Consider the following 23,242-nt stretch of genomic DNA (forward strand, 5'->3'; position numbering starts at 1 on the left):
TACTGATTAAGCTGCATGTATCAAATCTTCTGAACATCAAAATGTCCCATGCAGTGGGGTCTAGGGATGTGCAATAGACTACAGAACATACTACAAGATTAGCTAGGTCTAAAGTTAGCTAGTTCTGTTTAGGCAAAGATTTTGTTTCACCTAGAAATACTTGGGGTTTTTTGAAAATTATTATAGAATTGTAGGGGTTTTTTATGTCATTTTTCAACAAATACAGAAGTGTCAAAGAACTGTATCTCTTAGTTACAAGAGCATGTTCATATACTTTGTATGTTCTACCTTCCTCTAGTTCAAACATTCCATTTACTGTGATTAATGTTGCAAATTCAGCTGAAATAATACTTTTTCCAGATATATAACTGTTTTAACTGGATTACAATATAATGTCCATGTCTGTATCCTTTTTTCCCTATCCACTGTTTCGTCACTTTAGATTTTCCTATATGAAGAACATTACAAATTTAAAGATATGTAATTCCATATACCATATATGTTAAACCCCTTCAGAGACTTCTGAAACCTATTTGCCTTGTTTTTTAAAAAAATCCAACAAAAATTGTGTTCCCAGCTTTCTCACTCATCTTCATTACAACCTCCATTTCTTACTTTCGGTCACTGATACGTAAATTTTGCTTCTTCCAATGCTACTGTAAAAGTTTTGTACCCTTTCCTACCACTGACAGTCTAAAGTTTGATCATCATACCTTAATGACTCTTGCAGATCTCTAAGATTCCTCTACCTTCTCAAAATTTCTGACTACCACTTTCAGTCTTTATCTGAGAAAACAAACCCCAAACTGCTGTTGTTACACCTGTTTTTGTCCTTCTGCACTTACCTTTTGTAGTAATCTCTGTCTTACTATAGAATAAGGAGTGCATAAAAGAAAAGGTTTAAGGGAGAAAAAGTGTCATTCTCCATAGTATTGTGTTGTCACAATAAACTATTTGTAGATCTGGATGAAAAGTAGTAAGAAACAGATACTTCTACCCTTTTGCCTTACACCACAGCATTTGAATTTCAAAGAAAGAAAAAGATGTAAGAAGAAAACCTGGATTTTAATCAGATATTGTATTTTGTCATAAATGTAGTGAATAGAACCTTAACTACAAGAAACACGTCGTAGCTAATTAGCAGGCTCAGTGGCAGTTTCTGAAGTTTGGAGATTTATAAATAGAACAGAAACAGCCCTTGAGAGGTCAGACAGACCATCCAATGACCCAGTTTTGGACCACCTTTACTAAGTCAGCATGGTATGTGAAAACCAGTTTAAACTGGGAATGCTGACAGGTGACAGACAACGGTGTGTTGGGAGTGTATGTTCAAAACTGAACTTCTGAACTCTCAAGCAGAAGCCTGCTACTTGTGAGTTGCAACAGGTATGGGTTTGTTGTAAGTTTTGATAACACTTGGATTAAATAAAAGTGGTATGTCCTGAATTAACAGAGATGGAACCGGGCTGACCATGCATTGAGCTTCTGCACACTGACTATTTAGGCTGGAAAACTGGGGGCTTCAGGGTCCGGAAAGAAGGTGAAGATGTTGGCTGCAGGAAAGATCCTGGAAGTTGGGGAAGACCTTGGAGATGTGGGAGATACGTGGAGATAATGCTGGGGTGTTAACCAAGGGTACTTGGCTAGTAACATCTGAGGCTAGTAACTGAGAGGAGCAGCACAGCAGGAACTGGCATGATTTTGTGCCTGATCTGCCTGTGCCAGCAGTGGTCTACCTGCAGGCTAGGGTACCTGAATGCAGCACTAGGGGAGCTAGCCAGTGAGTGTGTGAGATAATCAAATAGGGTAAAAGTATGAAATTTATTGGCTGTTAAATGAACCCCAATATGCAGATCCACTGCAGGTTGTCATTTACTTTGTCTTGCTGGTGACAGCTGCTCTTGACAGACGCTTACCTAACCTGTTCTCAAAACCTACAATGCTTCCATGATGTTCCCCAAACAGAACAGACAATAAGGACATATTGGAAAATCTGGTCATAGTCAAAAAYGGAGAGCATGGTGGGGGCAGCTAGTTCAAAAGGAAATAAAAAYGGCCTTGTCCACAAAGTCTGTTGGCACTGCCAGTTCCAATGCCGTTACTGCTTTGCATACACTTTGAAATCATTGTGAAGAGACTGTTCCATCAGAATAGATAATCTTTTCCAGGTATATTTTATAGTCCTATATACTCCTAGGAGACAGGGAAGCAATTGTTAACTCATGATCTGTTATCTAGCTATTTAGCTAACCTGGTCCATTAACTAGTTGCTAATTAGCTGTTAGCTAATTGTTAAAATTGAAATATCATAACAGGTAACATGGCAAGATGTATATGACGAAGTTTGATATATTCTTATGTGCATTTAGGTGGGGTGGGTGTTTGTAGAATTAAAGACCAGTAGAAAGGGACATAGACTGGACAAGTTCTAGTTCTGGTTGCCCCTGCTCTATGCAGCGGGGTTGAACTAGATGATCTCCAGAGGTGCCTTCTGACCTCAACAGTTCTGTGATCCTGTCAAAYGCCTCCGCATTTATGGATATTTAGAGCTGCTGCTAGTACCTGTAGCAGCTTGTGTACGAGTTAGAGCACCTAGCAGGGCCAATAGGCCTTTAGGCCTTTAGGAACTAGTTAAAAGTCAGCAAAGATCAAAAAAGCTAGAAATGATGCTAGCTGAGATTCTCAGAGGCTGTAGCTTTTTKGGTAAGATTTTAATTCCATCGTTCTTTTTAAGTTCTGATGACTCTAGGGGATACACATAATGATCAAACTGAAGAGTTCCCAAAATATTATCTCTGGAATAAGTATAAAWGGGAATATACTTTTTAACATATGTAACCTTAATAGAGAGAGAACTGTGCATTAGGAGTGTCAATGTCAACTTGTCTAACAATCTAAATCCCATTTATTTATTTATTTATTTAATCAATAATAGTTTGTTCTTCTACATATAATCTTTACAATGTTTCTCTTTGTTTTATTAAGGTATTTCCTCTCCTAGGTCAAATCAAGTACGAGATTTTTTTTTTTTTTTTGACATTTTTTTGAAGGCATTTTTCTAAGACTTTTTTTGAGCAAACATCCCAAATTTCTACCTGAGTAGTGTTTTTTGAGAAGACTAAGTTCTACTATGTACTTCAGCAAATTTTCACTTTAAAATACAAGAAGAATAAAGATGCAATTATTGTCAGTAAATACCTTTATCCTTGGTACAACTAATTTAATGATCTTTATAACTTTCAGGAAAAGAATAATTCAATAAAATCTCTGGCATCTCTCACAGACTTGCCAAGACCAGAAAAGCAGCTATTCTCAGATTTACCATTARTAGTGGATTTAAGGACAATGTAAACAGAACAAGTTTATTTTATCGTTATTTTCTGTCTTTATTTGGGTTGCTACAAATGTGTAATGTGGCCTACTGTATAGAAAACAAAGTATTAGTTTAAAGCATTTCTAAAATTTAAAAATATTTTTAAATTTTATTTTATTTTTAATTAAACAACAGTTATATTGATGATGGTATGTTTTATCAAAATGGTAGGAACAGTCATATGTTACGTACCTGTAAAATTTTCATAAGTGTTACTAAAAGATGACCTAGGAAATGTAAGAAAGCAGGAGCAGATGGGCTTAGAAATAAACTGTTTCTAAATGCCTATTATGAATGTGAGAGAAGCTGAAATAGCTTCTGCTAGCCAACTAACCAAAGCAAGCATAAGGTTAATGAAGAGGCCAAACAGAAGCTGTTAACTGAGAGAGGGGCAACAGCTTTAACCTCTSAGTCACTACAAAAAGAATTCTCAAGTGTTCATTTCAAGGTTTTTCTTTATCTACCCTCTGCAAGACCAGAATATTATACCATGAAGTTTTTATGACACAGAAAAGTGACTGAATGAATAATATTTAAATATGACATATCATAAAATATAAACAAGATTTAAAATATACACTAGTGAAGAATTAAAGTAGGCAGGTCCTGTAACCATACAACTGCCTTAAACTGCAACAGCAGACAGCAGACACTATACTGTGTCTGTCTTTAAATCAATATATTCTTCATCTTTTCATAGCACCACAATTTTTAAACATATCTTATGCATAAAATCATTTATGAAGTAGTTCAAGGAAAAGCTAGAGAGCTGGAGTCCTTTATTTATTTGCAGTCCACTTCTATATTCTACTTCGCTGTCCTTCAGTGGAGAGAAAGAAAAAAAAAAACAAATTCCTTGTTTCTTACTTGTGCAGTTTGGCAAGGATCCAGACCATGTTCCATTGGCAGTGCATTGTCTTACAGATGATCCGGAAAGTATGTATCCTTCCATGCATGAATAAATTACTGAATTAGAGAATGTAGTTCCATCTATACGAAATACTTTTCCATTAGCAGTTGTCCCTGGATTACCACACTGTACAGCTATAAAATAAAATGTTAAATATGTATAAAATGTAGTTAGCAAAGGAAGTTTTTGAAATAGGAATGCTTAAGGACAACCCAGTTAATATTCCTGCTCCCAGCAGTGCTGAGGTGGTAGAAAYTTTGTTGTTGTGCTGAAAATATAGGTTTGACAGCCTATTGATAAGGYATGATTATATTAAATAGCTGTTTGCATAAATTATCATTTGTTTTTACCTTTTTGTATGTAGGAAAAAACAGCTTAGAAATTTAATTTTAAAAAAAATAATTATAGGAAAGCTAGTTTAAAAAACTCCAAACTCCAAGAAAAAATGCCTCATTTACAACTATAATTGAAAACTTAATTTGACTTATTTGCAAGTATGTACTATGATATCATCAAAGTACATTTCCTATCTAATTCAAAGCATAAGATAGAATTAAACTKTTATTTCATGGTCAGATGTAAGTCTGATGTTTCCTAGCTCTTCAATGTTCAGCTTTGAAATCTAAATGTGCCTTGCTTATGTAGTTACATATATAGCTCTAATCTATATGACCAAAGTTGAAAYGGTATCAACCTCTGTACCACATTCATGCTCTGAAGAGATTTTGAGAGTAACAATTAAAATCAAAAGTATCTTAAAATATAAACTGTCAACGTCTAATTAATTTTCACAATAGGTAAGATCAAAGAATGATGGTAAGAAGTTCAGTTTGGCTAATCATATCCCTAGTGAGTCTGTAACACASAGATATATATTTACTTTGTGTCAGAGTGGCAGTCATTCACTAGAAGGATATTGCAAAACCAGCTTGTGAAATAAGTTTTCAAATGCTGACTTTCTCATACAGATCACACAGACGATGCTGACAAAGCAGACAACAAGAGAATTGGTTCTTAACTGCTATACAGGAAGCCTTCCTTTCAGGAAGAGAATTGTTGGAAATTATTTCCTATTTCTGAATTAAAATAATTTCAGCTAACAAATGATTCTCTTTAAATATACTGTTAGGTCTTTCTTTTGTTGTGATATACCTGATATACTTGATATACTTGTGATATACTTGAAATTTGTAGACTGATTTATTCCAAATAAACTTATTTCAGCATTTCATTTTCTGTTGAAAAATAATCATAAGTCAATAGTATTAATCAGCAAACAAAATCTGTAAGCTGATCTTTTATAACATATATGTATCCAGTGAAATGATGACATTGTCATTTCTGTAAAAGTCAGCTCTTTTCTCTGGAATTCAGATGCATTATAATTGTAATTGAAGATCAAGTAACTGCGACCTTTTTAAGAGAAAAAAAATCTTGCAACAAAAATGAGTTATACAGGCCTTATCTACTTCTTTTTCTGTCTAGTTATTTAAATAGATCACACATACTGTTTGATGCTGACTTAAGACTGAGAAGAAATAAAGCGTAAAATAGACTTTTTTCTCAAAACTCTGAAAACACACCATTTCTTGGTTACTGATTTCAAATCTGCTCACTTGCCCACTCTCAAGTCGCTCACTTGAAGCCACTGCTATCTTGTAACAACTTATTTGAAAGATTTGAATGATCAGTCCAAAAACCCAAAAGTAAATCACTCACAAATCTCAAAACTGGCAATGTAATATTGCCAGTATTAAAAAAAAAAAAAAAAAAAAACAGTTTTTAAAAAATGTGGACCTTCTGTGGCTTACCTTTGCACTCAGGTTGTCTTCCTGTCCAGCTTCCATTTGCCATACATGTTCTTTCTTCTGAACCATGGAGAATATATCCAACATCACAGCTGAAGTGTACAGTGCTTTTAATTTTAAAACTATTCTCTTCCCTAGACCCATGACCTGGGATACCTGGATCACCACAAGAACCAGCTGTATCACCTGAAATTTAAAATGCAAAGATTAGACTAAGTATGAAATATGATTATAATGTATTTAAAATATATCTTTATATATTTTAGATATAGGCAGATATAGATACAGATCTGTGTGGGTGTGTCTGGAATTAAAAATTACTTGATTCTCAAAATGGTTTGATATTATTGATTTTATTTAGGTACAGAAAAGAAATTATAATTATTTCAAGGTTCTCTTTAGATCCTGACAAATTTTGGTGATACAATCCTCAAGCAAGATTAGGTAAAGAAACAAGAAAACCTTTGTCATTTTTCATTCAAAATAAGAATTCTGAGAAACACAAAGGTACAAGTGAAGATAATTTGCTTGTTTGTACATCTGATATTCATATAATCCTTCCAACCTCTATGATATCATTAGAGTTGCAAGAGTTTTAACAATTACAGCTGTTGTCAACAATTTTATGCACATCTGACATCAAATATTTCGGTATGGGACGTTAGGACACTGGAGTTATAGATGCAGGATAAAAAAGAGTTGCCCTTGCCAATCACTTCTCGAGCCTCGCAGATGATGTGGGCAAACTGTACTATTGGAGTCCCTGCCTGGGCACCAGGAAGCTAGTTCATGTACCAGCCTGCAGTTTTGCCGGTTGCACTTACTAAACCTTTAATTTTCTTTCATGTAAGTCACGTTTCCTTCCTTCCCCACAAACTCAGGGGAAAATAATGTAATTGAGCATCTCATGAGCTGATCTGCACAAATCCTATAGGCTTGTGGGAGAAGAGTACACATCTCTGGAACAGCAGCCCAAAGGCATACTGGAAAGTCACAGAGGATAGTAGAAGTTTGCTTGGAAATGCAAACTGGAACAAACTTGGGAGCGCATATTACCTGTTCAGCTCCTGGCTGAAGCAGCTGACGAGCAGGCTTCTTGTGAATCACTGCAGGACCTTTAGGAGTCAACTTACCACTAATTAAGTTATCATGCTTAAACAGACCCCTTTCATTTAAGAATAATCCAGCAAGCTAACGTAGGCACACCTATTACATTGCAAACTTTTATACTATGTATGTGCAGAAAGTACATAGTCCTATGTATTTTAATGAATTTACCTTTAGCTAATTATCTCAAGTACATGTAAGAGCTAGCTGATTTTCTCCTTCAAAAGCACAGACTCTCAAGTCTAGGCTCTTTTCTGTTTAACCTCATCATTATGTGACACAGATCACTAAAATTGCCTGTCAGCCTTCTTTCAAAATAGATAAACAGTACAGAGTTACAACTCCAGAACCCAAATTACAACAAGTCAAAGAACATTACAAGCTTTCAGTGCTCCTTCAGTGTTCAAATGTCCAAGCTACTTGGACGACATACGATATCCAAGTTTAAAATACTTACTGCTACATTTTTTTACATTAATTTACAACTGCACTGGTTAAAGACGTTTTGACTGTGATTTAGGAAATTCATATCCTGCATTTGCATGTCTTATTTGTTTAGACTATAAAGAATTGACAGTAGGGCTCATTCATTATTCTACATTTGTACAGTGTACTAAAAGGCTTAGTTTTCAGCAAGTGACTTTCTTGGCATTATATCTAAAATAACTTTGTTATGAACAAAATGGAAATAGGCTTTTTGCTATGCAAAGTGAAATGCATATTCCTCTTGTAAATGAAATCACATGTTCTTAACTAGTGCCTAATTATTAGTGGGAAAAATTATTTTTTTAAACTTAGGTATGTTAACTACTGGTATTTTTGATTGAAGATTACAGAAATACATTTTCTGAAAATCACATCAAGAAGTGAGAGTGATATAATCTTCTAGAATATCATAAAAGAACATAATTTTATGACCTCATGCATCATAGAGATTTGAATATGTGGTTTTCACAGTTGACCATGAACTGCTCTTTATCCACATATGTTACAAATTCTCAACGGTCATTTAATTTTGATGGGAGGAGGCTATCTAGACCGCTTAAGTAAATGCACAATCAGTGCTGCATATAAGAGCAATTATGAGTTGCTGCAAATTGCTGACTGCAGCTGACACGCATGCGATAACCGAAACTGTTTCTGAACGACAACAGGTATCAGCGAGAAACCACAATTCTCTCTGTCTCTCTTTGAGGTGTGAAAGAAAGTGTGATATATCAAGAAGAAAACTGGGATTTAGGGATGATGTGACAAAATCTGGTCATATTGTATTGACTCAACTTATATAGGTCTGAATAAGCTCAAAAATAAAGAGGACTTCTTAATCTAAGTAATGGAAACATGATGACAAGAAAAAAAACTCAGATATTTATTAAGAATTAAAACTGATAACATGATTAACTTCTATCAGAACCTGTATACACATATTTTAAGATCAGAAATGAGACTTAGCTATACCCCCAAAATTTCTGGGACTTAGGTTTCTATCTCTGTTGTTAAACTGATAGAAACTAAAACAGTGAAACATAACAGTCCTAAACTTCAAGGTGTTCAGGAAACATATATTGACTTTGGTGAGGGCTACTCTTAAAACAATTAGCTGTTTTTCTCTCAAAACCAAGTATCTATCTTGAAATAATGTGGAGTCCACTGGGCCTTATTAAAATGATGGATGGATTATGCATTTAAGACATAACTGAGATGGTATTGTCAGTAGTTATTTTGCAAGTTAAAAAAAATGAACTCATCATCTTGAGATAATGATTCAGGGTTTTCCTATGCAAATTAATACAAAAATGTTACCTGAGCAATGAGGAAGAGATCCACTCCAGTGTCCATTTAACTGACATGTACGAGATGACTGCCCTAACAGGGATCGTCTGCCTGTGCAGGTATAATGAACAGTAGATCCAAATGTATACTTATCTCCAGACAGGACCGCATTAGGAGGAATGCCAGGATGGCCACAGTCAACCACTACAATGCATAATTATTGGAGATAAAAAAAGGTTATTATCACTGATCAAACTGTTCATAGTTATCTTTTTCATAACTCCATACATAAACTTGGTGAAGAGGTTGACCTTAGAGGAGGGGTTACAGTATGTGATTAGAAACACAAAATATATTAAGGAACAAAAGCTGTAAAATAAGACCTCATAAAGATACTTTATGTATAGATATTGATATCCAAAAGTGGTTAAATATACTTTTACATTTCTGCTAAGATGAGCTTTGTGAGCACACAAACACATTGATCTACTTAGTCTTCAGAGAAAAAATTCAGGTAAATTCAGGTAGAGAGTATAACTAAAAGTCATTGCTGAGGTACAGAATCCAGGATTTCATCTCTGATCCAGTCCTAAATCATTGATTATAAAGCCTGTTAGGTTTAGAAGCAAGATAATGCAATTTTGTTATGAGCTTTAATGTACTAATTTCATATTAAGTTTTGGTTTCTTAAAGTTTTGTATGTCAATGAATAAAATACTTGTTTATATATTTTTAATCAATCCTGCTCCTAGGTACCCTCAGTTGATGTTAACTGAGCAGATTTTCTAGGGAACTCCTACATGATTCGGTCTTAGAAATGGTTGTAAGATCCCTACTCATTTGTCATCCCATATATTTTGGTCAGTTATTACTAGTTATTTTCGTATTGTGATTAATTTTAGTACTCTCATAGTCTTGCCACTTTTGTGATTTCCTCTTACAGATTGCACACAGCAGTATTCAACTGTTAGTTTATACACACTTAATTCTTCTAAAACTGGCTTAAATATCATAAAGTACTTAAATTTTGCACAGAAAATTGGAAAACTAACAATCTTGTATCCTTTGTCTCTTAAACATACAAAAAATATGATATTGGTCAAAAACAGTCAGTTTTTCAGGAACAAAAAACAGGCTAAACTATAGAAACTTTGCCAAAAATCAGGATAATGCCATTCAAATAATTTCAGCAGCCTCCTATCTACTATAAAGTTTTATGAAATAAGTGAAGCTACCCTGGCTAGGCCAATAGGCAGCTTATCAATAAGAGTAATGTAAAAAGACAGAMGTGTCATTATGGATAACATTATTTACATGGACAATATATGTAAGAGAAATAAAGCTGTGTCCTGTAGTACTAACAAGAACTAGCTAGTTTCTCTTTTAAGGTTAAGAGTATATATCAAAAGCTTACAAAACAGAATACCCTTATACGTGCAAATAGTAAACAAAAAGTCCTAAGAATTCAGAGCAAGGAATAAATTTAGAAGGTAACTAAAGATGTAAATTTATGAAAATAGATAGTTACAAATTCACTCCGTTCACAGAGTCAATCTAGCCTTGCATGTCTGATTCTTTTTTATTTCACACCTGTCCTGTGATGTGTTCTTGTCCAAAGATATTTGTATCTATGCAACATGAAACCCACAATGTACAACTGTAAATACCAGGATATTTCCAGGCCTTAAATCATACAATGTAGTTTGCACCAACACTTCTTCCTCTTCCATGACATTTTTAACAGGAATTTTTTTAACTCCACTAGTAGCCTGACTGGGGTTGAAGATACATTCAATTCCTTAGCACTTATATGTATACAACAGCACATAGGTTTTACAATACAACACATGACCAAAGTCATATGTGATGATTCATCCTCCTCTAATGTTTTTTTTTTTTCTCGGAGTTTTATTTTTTATAGATACACTGGAGTTGTGCTCAGTGACACAGGTTTTTCTTGGGATTTAACCTGCAAAATACAGAACCATGCTGACTCAGTCCCACAAAGGATTTAGGAATGTGTATGTCATCAGTTTGCTTTGATTCCTGCCTAGTGTCACTGAGTCCCATGACCATTTCATAGGAAGGAAAGACTTTCCAGGATTACAGTCAGAACAGTCAGCATTACAAACTGAGCACCCGTTGTTAGCATGCTATTGTTTAATCAAGGACTTATAAATACAAGCTACTACTAATTATGTATTATTTGAAAGAAAGCAAACTTGGAACATTATTAATGAGAAGGCATGATGACTGCATAGACTTGAATGAAATGAAGCTATAGTTTCCTGTGAGCAATGCTCACTATTTTTCAAGGTGTTTTTGCTGACTTGCGTTTTTCTTGCTTGCTTTCAGATGTTTTCTGAGAGGAAGAGTTAATTTCATAATGGTTCATTACAGTATTCACTTTTGAGCTTTCCTATAGACACTTTCTTCTCTTACATCTACATTTCCATTCAGAAGTCCTAGAATCCTAATTGATCTAGAAATTATACCATCTTTTAATGTTTCCCTTGACATTCTCAAACAATCACCCAAATTAATTTTATATTCATGTTCTCAGCTGGAGATTTCACAGGAAATATTGATCATATTTCTTCCTTTCTCTCTTTGCCAATGCCAATTCATCTTCCTTCTTAATTCCATCAATGTCTTCTTTCTGCCTCTTTGGTATGCTATCTAGTGCTGTTCCATCATGTACTTTCATTGTACCTTCTTATAAGTGTATAAACAACATTTCACATTAAGATAGGGACCTTGAAACATATTGAAAGAAAAAATTATAGAAGAAGAAGAAAAATAAAAGAGAAGAATATTATTAATATTAATATGTAAAATGTCATGTAAAATTAATATTTTTCATTATAATTTTCATAGACAGGAATTATTAATCAATTCCTGTTACACTGATACTTCACTTCCAAAAAAAAATAAATCTGAGAGAAAGATATCTAAATAATTCTTTTCTCTAGTGTGGCACTTCAATGGCTACTTCTTTTTCCCAGAAAAACTCCAATAACCAAATATATAGCTAGCACTATCTGTATAGTTGTCAGTACGTATAATTGTATAATTGTAATGTACAATAATGTATTGCAATGTGTAGTTGTCAGCAATTCCTACCAGCCTAACCCATAGCTCGGAATGACTGTATATGACACATCCTTTTTTTAGGAAGAACAAGGTGTTATGATAGAATTATTGAGAGGATTGCATATTCATCAGCAAAGCCTAGTCTACATTATTTGGATTTTGAGCTTGGAAGATGTGGATTGTATGTACTCACACCTCAGTAGTTTAAAAATAAAAGATCAAAGTATATGGCTTAAAAATAAATTGAGAATACTTTGCAGTACATGAAACTAATATTGTGCCTGTAACTCTTTGAGGTATATTGTCTGAACATATCTTTCATTCTAGGTTCACTTCAAATTCACTTAAGTAGCACATGCCACTGAAAATCTTTAATTCAAAGAGAAAGTGGAAAGGATATTATCAGTTAAGCTCCTACTGATTTCTGCTTCTTACAGGATTTTATAGCAGTTAGGAGAGCAGATTTTGCTGTAGGACAACACATTTTAAAGGAATCCAGTCACTTTACAGGTGAATAACTTTGCCATTGTGAGCCTCTTGAAATACTCATTTCACTAATTTACTATTGATGTTTCAAAAGAAGGTAAGAACTTGGAGCCTAGTTGTAGAGATTGAAGTCCAAGTAGGTAAAAAAATAACTAATAATAATAACTGAACCAAGGTCAAAGAAAAATATCTAGCCTGCTTTCCACTGCTTTTCTATTGCCCTTACAGTAGTAAAATGTGCAGACTACTGAATGACTGCCTTGCAGATCTCCCAGACAAACAATTTGCAAAACTTTGCAGAAGCTGTTTTTGCTCTTGTAGACAACCTACAGTAGCTACCTCAGAATAGGTTTTAATAAACTTTGTGAAGTTAATGTGGATAGTGCCTTAGTTATAATTCATTGGCCTCTCTATACAAATGATACAAACCTGAGGGTGCCCTTTCAAAAGTACATACAGCACTTTCATTCCCAAAGGTCGGTTTAAAACATGGGAAAATCTGTATTATTAAACTACTACTGATAATTCTGAGCAAAGACTCTGGGGGAGACAATCACAAAAGGAGACAAAAAGGTCTTAGGTCTTTGCATCTTTAACTTAAGGATTTCTTTCTCTTTATAGTTATGTTATTTAATATCCGTTTGACTTTCAAAAATGATAACGAGATCTTATAATTTAATGTGAAGAAGTTGGAATCTTTGTCATAAGTTTAACTGTGACTTGCAATCATACTATTAATCTTGTCAGGGATAAGAGCACCTTCCAGAAATAAATGTTTTAACAGTAAAAAAATAAGAATTCATTTTTGGGGGGGCTGTGGACAGAATAGGAGAACTGGAGAAATCTCAACTGATGAATAATAATAAAGACGAAATGGAGGAGTATTATCTACAAGATTGAAAATGTCTGTCCATGATTCCTGAATAAAGCCTTTACACATTTTCATTTTAATCTTTAAAAAATAATGTTTTCAGCCATTCTCAGAGAGAAATGTTGATCTCAGAACAAAACCTTGTACAATGACTTATAGAGGGCTGGGAAAATGATCCATCCCAGCTCATTAAAAACCTACGAAACTTCTGTGGCAGTATTTATGTGACAGTTAGAAAGTGCTTTACATGAAACCAGAAAAAAAAATCCTCCTTGCATTTGTTGATCCAGTTGGCTTCTTAGTGGACAGGTTACATGTGACTATGATTTTCAGGTATATATAGTAGTGTGGTAAGCTGAGGTTCATTTGTCTGGTCCTGAGGACACTTACGGTGTGAGTGGGTGAGTCTGACCTTGCTACTGTCCCAAAAGAAGTCCAGAACATACTATATTGACATATTCCAGTAGTCAGCTATTGCAGTGTTGAGTTTCAGTGTTATGGTTTACTATGAGGATGTTTAATGGCTAATGGAGGCCAGATATTGGCAGATTCCATGGATATATTTTCATCTCCAGATTGTTCCTTTGCTGAAACACAGTCCTATCAGAGGTCATTTTTCTGAGTCATTCAGAGATATTTGTGTTTTGCTTACTGATTTTTCCAAAGTTTCCCTGATTTTTGCTGCAATCAGTATCAATATAGTTGTACTACTTGGACTGCTCTTGAGACCTTCCATCATGACCACACACATGAAAATGTATATGAATATGATTATTCTAGTCACTGTCATGAGACTGATGGAAATGTTACGTAAAATAATACTTAGTCCAGTTTGTAATTTTTACAGAAAAATACACATTATCTACTTACTAATGCATTCAGGTAGAGGCTTGTCCCAGTGGCCATTTGGTTGGCAAATTAAAATGGAAGAGCCAAATAAAAAATATCCGGGATTACAGTCATAAAATACAACTGTGCCATATGTGAAATTTCCATGTTCAATTTTACTCTCTCTTATGGAATTTGCAGGAATTCCAGGATCAGAGCAATTCACCACTATAAAGAAAAAAATATACACTTTAGACTCAAACAAATACATTTCACTAGAATGGTCTTTACAGTCTCCTACGCACTGTATAAGAAACTTCTGGTGCTATGCTATCCTATACAGGATATATCAGGATTTTGTGTACAATGATATTGAACTAGAAAGATCATATGAAACCAGTAGATGCCAGATTCAGACCAAATAAAAGGAAATCTTTCTTCACAGAGAGTCATGAAGTTCTAAAAGTCTTTGCCACCAAAAGTGACTGGACATATTAATGGAATCAAGGTCTAGAGAGAGTGTCCAAGCAAAAGGGCATTAACTGTGTTTAAGGAAATTGCTTAACCAATTTGATAGCCTTCTATGATGGAATGACTGGCTGGGTAGATGAGGGCAGAGCAGTGGACATTGTCTACCTTGACTATTATATGACCTACTATTCAGCAAGGCTTTTGACACTGTCTCCCAGAACATCCTCCTAGAGAAGCTTTGGAAGTGTGGGTTAGATGAGTGGACAGTGAGGTGGATTGAGAGCTGCCTGAAAGGCAGAGCTCAGAGGGTTGTCATCAGTGGTGGGGAGTCTAGTTGGAGGCTTGTGGCTAGTGGAGTCCCCCAAGGCTCAGTCCTGCGTCCCATCCTGTTCAACTTCTTCATCAATGACCTGGATGAGGGGACAGAGTGCCTCCTCAGCAAGTTTGCTGATGACACCAAGCTGGGAGGAGTGGCTGACACACCTGAGGGCTGTGCTGCCATATAGAGAGACCTGGAGAGGCTGGAGAGTTGGGCGGACAGGAACCTCCTGAGGTTCAACAAGGGCAAGTGCAGAGTCCTGCACCTAGGGAAAAATAACACTAGGCACAAGGACAAGCTGGGGGCTGACCTTGTGGAGAGCAGCTCTGCAGAGAAGGACCTGGGAGTGCTGGTCGATGACAAGTTGACCATGAGCCAGCAATGTGCCCTTGTGGCCAAGAAGGCCAATGGTCTCCTGGGGTGCATTGGGAAGAGTGTTGCCAGCAGGTCGAGGGAGGTGATCCTGCCCCTCTACTCAGCCCTGGTGAGGCCTCGTCTCGAGGTCTGTGTCCAGTTGTGGACTCCCCAGTACAAGAGAGACATGGAGCCACTGGAGAGAGTCCAGCGTAGGGCTATGAAGATGATCAGAGGGCTGGAGCACCTGCCCTATGAGGAACGGCTGTGAGAGCTGGGCCTCTTCAGTCTGGGGAAGAGAAGACTGAGGGGGGATCTGATCAATGTGTATAAGGACCTGAAGGGCGGGTGTCAAGGGGACGGGGACAAACTCTTTTCAGTTGTCCCATGTGACAGGACAAGAGGCAATGGGCAGAAATTGGAGCACGGGCAGTTCTGCCTGAACGTGAGGGGGAATTTCTTCACTGTGAGAGTGACGGAGCCCTGGCACAGGTTGCCCAGAGAGGTTGTGGAGTCTCCTTCTCTGGAGATCTTCAATGCCTGCCTGCCTGTCCAACATGCTCTAGGTGACCCTGCTGAGCAGTGACGTTGGACTAGGTGATCTCCAGAGGTCCCTTCCGACCTTACTGATTCTGTGATTCTATGAAATCTCTGGGCCATGTAGTGTTGGAGGCTGGAAGAGAACTTCATTCATTACAAGTTATTTCCATATTTTTACTCTTCCCTTGACATAAACTATTGCCCACAGCTGTAAATTGGTTATGTGGCTAAACGTGTCTTTGGTCAAACACACAGAGCCATTCAAACATCTTCATGTTCCTGTATCACCATTTTGATAATTAAGCACATGACTGAGCCAGATGTTTTGAGCTCCAAGACAGACGGTCAATTAGGTAAAAAGGAGATGATGCTGCTAGAACAGGGAAGTAACCACAAATGGATATCTGCTCTTAAAAATACAGGTATACTTTGGTGGCTGAGAATATTGTTGGATGTTTTGGTGTTCTCAACTACTGTAGCATTCATACATTTCAAAATAACTGGAGAGTGATATTTTTTTGCCACTTGCAGCTGACTGGTAAGGTGAGTATAATTCTTCTTGGAGAGGCCGTGGAGAATTTGTGAGAGTTTTCCATCCCAGTTTTAAAATATTCTCCTCTAGTCATCACCTAATTAAAGTTACCCTAGAAAACTATACCTCACGTAAAAAAGACTATCCCTACAATCAGTTGCATACATATATGTATGTGTGTGTATGTATCTGTGTGTATATGTATTTGGGTGCATATGTGAGTACATACACATATCAAAACGTGCCAGAAAGCTCTGTAATTTAAAAAGAAATAAAGCTGTTGCTGGATTCAACCCAAGATACCTCCTCCTACCTACATTACTCTGTGTAGCTGTTTTATGGCTCACCTACTTCTCTCTACTCACCATCCCAAATGGGGGAGTCTGTTTGTGCGCTCTTCCTAGCAGTTCTCAAATACTGATATCTAAAGGCTAGGATACATATGTTTTTCATGGCTAGAACTAATTTACTGCTGGGGCTTGAGCTCGTTAACATTCAATGACAGACCAAGCTGTTATATTGATGGATAGACTTGGTAAGTTTTTATTTTTCTCCTGGAGGAAAATTTGAGCTATATTTCATTTCATTTTCTGTTTTGCTAATAGGAATTTCATAAAAATTGAACACTCATCTTTAGCTTATTAAGCATTAGCTTTAAATAAAATGAAAATTATTTATTAATTCAACATCAGTCTGATATACTGAATATTTGAAACAAAATAGAAGTAGCTTTGAGCATTCCAATAGTTTTCAGCAATTATTTTTACTGGCTAGGAACCAAACTATTTAGCAGACCTGTAGAGAGTATAATCACATTAAGGGCACTGCTGAGTTTATCTTATGACAGCAAATAGAGCTTTTACAAAGATGTGCAGCCTCTTCTGTAATACAGATTGCTTTTTAGGTAGCTTACAGATATACAAGGTAATGCCTTTTTACTTTTTAATTTGACTTCAATGCAAGTAAAATCATAATAGAACAAAATCATAATAATAAGAATTGATTTTACTGCACCCTACGAACAACAGTAATGATGTTCTGCACAGTTTTTGTTGTTATTTAAAATCTGCTCTAAAACTAATATAAGATTTCAGAATAGTGTAAATTTTTTTTAAAAAAAATCTGATCAACATATTTGCTGAGCCCTGATACATGCCAGTAGCATATCAGACAGTTTGACACATTACTTGCAATAGCAGAACACCAAGGTGTTATAACAGATGGACTGAAGATGAAATTTGTTAATATACAACGCATGTTTTATATTGCAAATTAAAAAAAAAAAAAACTCATCAACAAATAGCTTGCTTGAAAATAAAATTCCAGAGTATTTGCCAGTATTGCTTAAGGTAAAATGATGCAAGGGAAAGGGAAGGACATTTATGGAAGGAAAAGATAGTAAATAAAATTATTATACATACATAAAATGATTTAGACACATAAAGACAAAAATCTACAGAAGCTGCCATGAAGCTTTAGAAGAATAATCCCTATAGCTCCTGCATGTGTTCAAGTAGGGCTGCTGTAAAAAGTAATTTTTTCTAAATGAGGACAATTTTAAGCATTTTAAAAGCATTGAACAACAGACTTAGACAATGCTGATTAAACTTTTCCAAAAGGCTTGTTAAAATTCATAGAGAAATAATTTCATGTTACTCTTTTATTTTCAGTGAAGGACTTCTAAATATTTGAATTTCCAGACGTGTTGAGAATCAAATGGATTATGCTAATGAATTAGAATAATAATAAAAAAAATAGAAGTGAAGCTAAGCAGCCAGCTCAATGCAAATGAAATAGGAAAAAGTACATTCTTATGCACCTATTGAAAATAGGTAGGCTTAAAATGCAGAGGGTATTATTTCAGGATTTAAAGATGCTCTCTGGTTATCTCTGGATAACGTATTAGGCTTAAGAAACTTACATAAACCAAACATTACAAAAAATCAGTATAAGCTGCAGACAGTTGAGGAAGTTTCTCTGCAACAGTTATCCTGGCAGCCTTTTGCATATAGAGCAGACCTAATGAAAGATGAGTCATGCTACAGTAATAATTTGACATCTTTTAGTAAGACTTAGGATCTTTCAATGCATGTTTTGTCTTGACAGTGTCCCTCTGCCTTTTGTTTATTTTCCAGCCTTAATTTTCCAACTCAGTTAGAAATCAGTAAGCACTGGCATTCATACCTTTGCATATGGGAGGTGGGTGGCTCCACTGCCTGTTAGCCTGGCACTGGGCTTTGGTTGGCCCTTGCATAACGTACCCGGTGTTGCATGAGAATGTCACAACATCATTGAAGTTGAAACCGTTTCCACTTGTCCTTCCATAAATCGGACTGCCAGGGTGACCACAACTAACAGCTAGCATAGCAAAAAACAAAGAAACAAAACCACGGAGAGAAGCATGCTGTTATCACTTTTCACGATTTTGGGTAATTGTTCATGATTACGTACTGGCAGGTTTGATATTACAAGCTACTGAGTGCTACATAACAGTATGCCTTTTGCAAGCCTAATCATCTCCCAAGTCTTTTGTCCTTTTCTGAAATGCTGTATTGCAAATTCTCTTGGGTTCAAACAAGCACCTTCCAGTTGTTTAGAGAAAGAAACTGTGTTCACTTCCTCTGCTATTAGCAGATCTGGAAGCAATTATTTTTTCAGTTCTAACACTAACATTTTAATTTTGAATTTCTTGATTACCTGTGTCTTTCTTTTGTTTATCTTAMAGGTTATCAGTAAAGAAGTTATGTTCCCAAATGCTTATCTGAAACATAATAAAAGGAAGTAATGATCTATTAATAGATCATAAAGTGGAAACCAAATAAATAAATAAAACTATTGTAATAAAGTTCTATGTAAATCTAGTGCTGTGTAAACAAAATATTAAAGTGCTATGTAAAACAATGAAGACAGTGAGCAAAACCTGCCTAACTCCCATCACTTTTTGAACAAGTTTTATATTCATATATTAAAAAAAAAGGTATATAGTAGTAAAAAGATGCAGTGGAAACTTCACGATTGATTTTAGGTGGTCACATACCTTTAAGGATCTGCTTTAAATGACTTTTTAAAAGAAATGAAAGCAAAATTCCAAAGTCATGCTGCATCTTGTCTGAAAACGTATTCCTGTAGCATCATTTAATCTGTGTTGCCATGCTTACTTACGCACACAGGACGGAAGCTGACCAGACCAGTTGTGATCCTGCTGGCATATTCGTACAGAAGAACCAATCAACCGAAAACCAGGACTGCACTGGTATACAACGGTGTCTCTATATCCATAATTTTCTCCAATTACTTGACCGTTGACTATGAGATCTGGAATACCACAGTGACCAGCTACAATTTTCAAAGTAAATAATAAATAAAAAGAATGAGTAAGTATTCCAGACAAAATTTAATTATACCTCCTTAATTAAAACAAGCAACCACTGAACTACTTCCAGTTTCTTCTAATAACTTCATTCAAGAGTTTATTTATATTAAGTTGGAGAAAAATACAGTACTGCATTTGTATTTGTGAGATTTACACATCTAAAAAATCAGAAAAAATAGTGAAACTAAGAGATTAAATGCCATTTACACTATCAAATTTCCTTTCCAAAATATAATAATTACCTTTTTATTAAAAAAAAAAAAACTCTGCAAAATTCTCCAATAATTTCATCTGTTCTATTTTGGCCACAATTGAACTTAGCAAAATAGTGTCATTTCCATTAGGTGATTTAGTCATTATAAACATAAATGTAAATCCACATAAATCTAATATAAATATAAATTCTTGAGGATATTATAAATATAGCCTATCTTATAATGGAAAAAAAATTAATTGGATGATTTAGTGCTGGAAGCTAACTCTCTGGATTGTTTTCTAGCGTATTCTTCTCTCCCATCAAGAGGAATATCCAAAAGACTAGTGTGTTTGGGCTAAAAGTGATCAGTGTGACGATCTGCAAATGTCTTGTAACTAAAAAAAACACTGCTGTCTTGGCCTAAGCTCCTTCCCTGTACGCTCAAAATATGAGAAATATTTTATTTACACCATGAGTGTAAATACTCACACACTGTGAATGACTGAGAGTCACAAGCACATATTTAATCTAGGGGAAAGATGGAAAAAAGAATGAACTTTGTGCCTAATTTTTTTTAGTATATTTCTTAATGATTTCTAGAAAGTCTTTTAAGCACTACACTTCAACAAATAATGTAGAAATGGAAAAGCCTTTGAGAACATATGAGCTCATGGAGACTGTGATATATGATAAATCACTTACTGCAAGAAAAAGGCAGGTAGGTGAGGAATATGAGCAGTTTCATCTAGTACATTAGAGAATAAAATATTACCAGTCACCTAAGACTCCTGCACTCCCCTTTTGTCCTCTCTTCCTCCTCCTCCAAAAAGAAATCAAACCCCAAAAGCATGGGGTTGCAACTAAGAAAAGAAATTTAGAAGTAATATGGTTTGCTGCTTTTTTTCTTTTGGAAGTTTTAGGTCTTTATAATGTTCTCACGTAAAATTTAAGAGTTTTCTTTCTTTTCTTTGAAGGCTAGAAACTTCCTGTAGAAAAAAGAAAGAATTGCAAATCTGAGGGGTTTTTTTTGTTTTTTTTTATATATAAATTGTCTCTGGCATTTGGGGCCTCATATAGCACTTCATTCTATGAGTCATGATAAAACCGTCAGGATTTATAATAAAGGTAGTGTATGAACCTTTGCACAGACTAAATAGATGGGTGCAATCCCACTTCTATATGAAGAAAGGAAGTTCTAATCTATTACTGTTCGTGGGAACATCCCCTGTCATGGTGTTCCCTCCCCGTTTCCCTCAGCCTTACATGAGGACCAGGCATATTTGAAATGTTAAGATTGAAATGTTATATTTTCAGGGAAAAGAAAGTGGTATAATACATGTTTATAACATTTTTCACAAAGTCCCTCTTGATTCTCCAGGAAATTCAAAATTTGTTCAGTCTGTAGTAGACTTTGTTCAATGTGCCTCAAAGGGCCCAAGTTCTCTATCCTATYGCACTTGTATGTTAACAGGCGGAGTAGTAAAAACTGAGCTGGAAAAAAATCCACTTTCTATCAGAAGGGCAACCAAACAGGTTGTGGTGATACCGACCATGTTCAGGGGAATCGTTTTCTAATTGCATCTACTTAGTTCAACAAATTATAACTCACCACTTGGAGTAATCTTCACTGTTTATTATATTTATCTACAGAAGACATCATCTGTTATACAAAGGATGACTACAGCCTAGCTTTCCAAAGAGGGTTTCTGATAAGTTTACAATACTTGACCTGCTCTTTAATTAAGATTTTAGTGTAGTATTTCAGCAGTCGAGTGGAAGCAGAATATATCACCAGAAAGGACTAGCTCCACTTCCTTAGTTGAACGTTAAGCTGGGGGAATTTAACATACCGGGTGACCAAGATCAGACTGCAGCTTCTGTGACTGTGCATGGACAGCACAAAGAACATGCAGATGAAATAGGTGCAAAATTCACCATAAATCACCCATAAGTCTTGCAGTAATGTCTAACTCTACAAAGTTTATCACTCAAAACTCCCATCCTGTTGGCATACTTCCTCTCAATGTCATAAACTTCTCAGATGCTAGCTTTGATTTAAAAGCCTCTGTCTTGATTATATCCTCCCAGTCTATAACAATTACATCTTTGGAACATTAACTATTTTCCATGACTAATTGTGAACTATTCGTTGTTAGGAAAGAAGAATATATTTGCTAAATAGTAGAGCCCAGTTCTATTTCTGTGTGAAGTTCCTAAATTAAAGAAAAATAAAATAGAAACATAATTGTAAGAAGAGTATTACAAAAATGTAGGTCTTTTATTTCAAAATTCTGATAATCAACTACTTATGACAATTTCAAGGAAATACATATCACTTAAAACAGAATATGACAGACATCTGTGACACAATTTTCATCTTAACCTCAAAAACAATTAAAAGACACGCAGAGTATGTAGGCTTTGTCCCCATTTTCACCCTCCCTTCTGCAGAAATCTTGTCTGCCTGAGATACAAAAAGCAAAATAAAACAAAGCAAGACAGAAATCTCCAAAACAGATGAGTTCAGCCCTTTTTGTTTCATTTTCTAAACATCATCTGTCATGTAGGTACACATGGTAGTTAATTGTATCTTCAATAGAAAGTGTCTGCAATGGTACACATAATTCCTGATAAGAGAACCTTTGAGAATATCACTGAAATTTACTCTAATTTATGCAGCTGAATAAATTCCCTCAGTTCCAATAAAGTCAGAGGTTCACTAATATTTTCCAGAAGGTTTTTGTTTATTTGCTTTATTTTTCCACACATCCACAAAACTGGTCTGCCTCAGAGGAAATGCAGACCTTTCACTTGCAATACCACTACTTCTCCAATTTGTCTTGACAAAAAGGAGAAAAAGAAGAAAAATAATCCCACAAATCTGAAAGAGGAATTATTACTTATTTTCCATTCAATTATATTTTTTTTCTTATTTCGCCTATAAACAAGGATTTTGTTCTTTCTCACAAGCTCTAGTAGAACTATTCTCTTTTAGCATGTTTCTCTTAAGAAATCTGTAAAGAAATGAATTCCAAAATGCTCATTTCACATTAGCAACACATGCATATCCATTACTTTTATGCCTGCAGTTTTTACAATCAGTTCTGCTATTAAATCATTTTCAGAATTTCCATGTTAAATTCTCAAGTAATATATGCCAAATAAAGATATTTCCCCTCCTTATTAAGAAAGCTTGAAATGATTCTTG

General features: G+C 35.3%; 1 protein-coding gene across 4 annotated transcripts in view; it reads right to left on the minus strand.

Moving 5' to 3' along the window:
- CSMD3 (CUB and Sushi multiple domains 3) overlaps nt 1-23,242 on the minus strand; it is a 678,537-nt gene that overhangs the window by 34,960 nt on the left and 620,335 nt on the right. For all 4 annotated transcript variants that reach the window (XM_085321107.1, XM_085320309.1, XM_085319522.1 and 1 more), the window contains 6 exons: nt 19,628-19,801; nt 18,650-18,823; nt 14,292-14,477; nt 9,002-9,175; nt 6,095-6,277; nt 4,241-4,417 (listed from right to left, as the gene is read on the minus strand). In XM_085321107.1, the coding sequence (XP_085177233.1) occupies nt 4,241-4,417; nt 6,095-6,277; nt 9,002-9,175; nt 14,292-14,477; nt 18,650-18,823; nt 19,628-19,801 (1,068 nt within the window). The remainder of the gene's footprint in view (nt 1-4,240; nt 4,418-6,094; nt 6,278-9,001; nt 9,176-14,291; nt 14,478-18,649; nt 18,824-19,627; nt 19,802-23,242) is intronic.

This window comes from Rhea americana, unplaced genomic scaffold, assembly GCF_003343005.1.
Source record: "Rhea americana isolate MKP2758 unplaced genomic scaffold, rheAme1 scaffold_0, whole genome shotgun sequence".
NCBI classification, from domain to species: Eukaryota; Metazoa; Chordata; class Aves; order Rheiformes; family Rheidae; genus Rhea; species Rhea americana.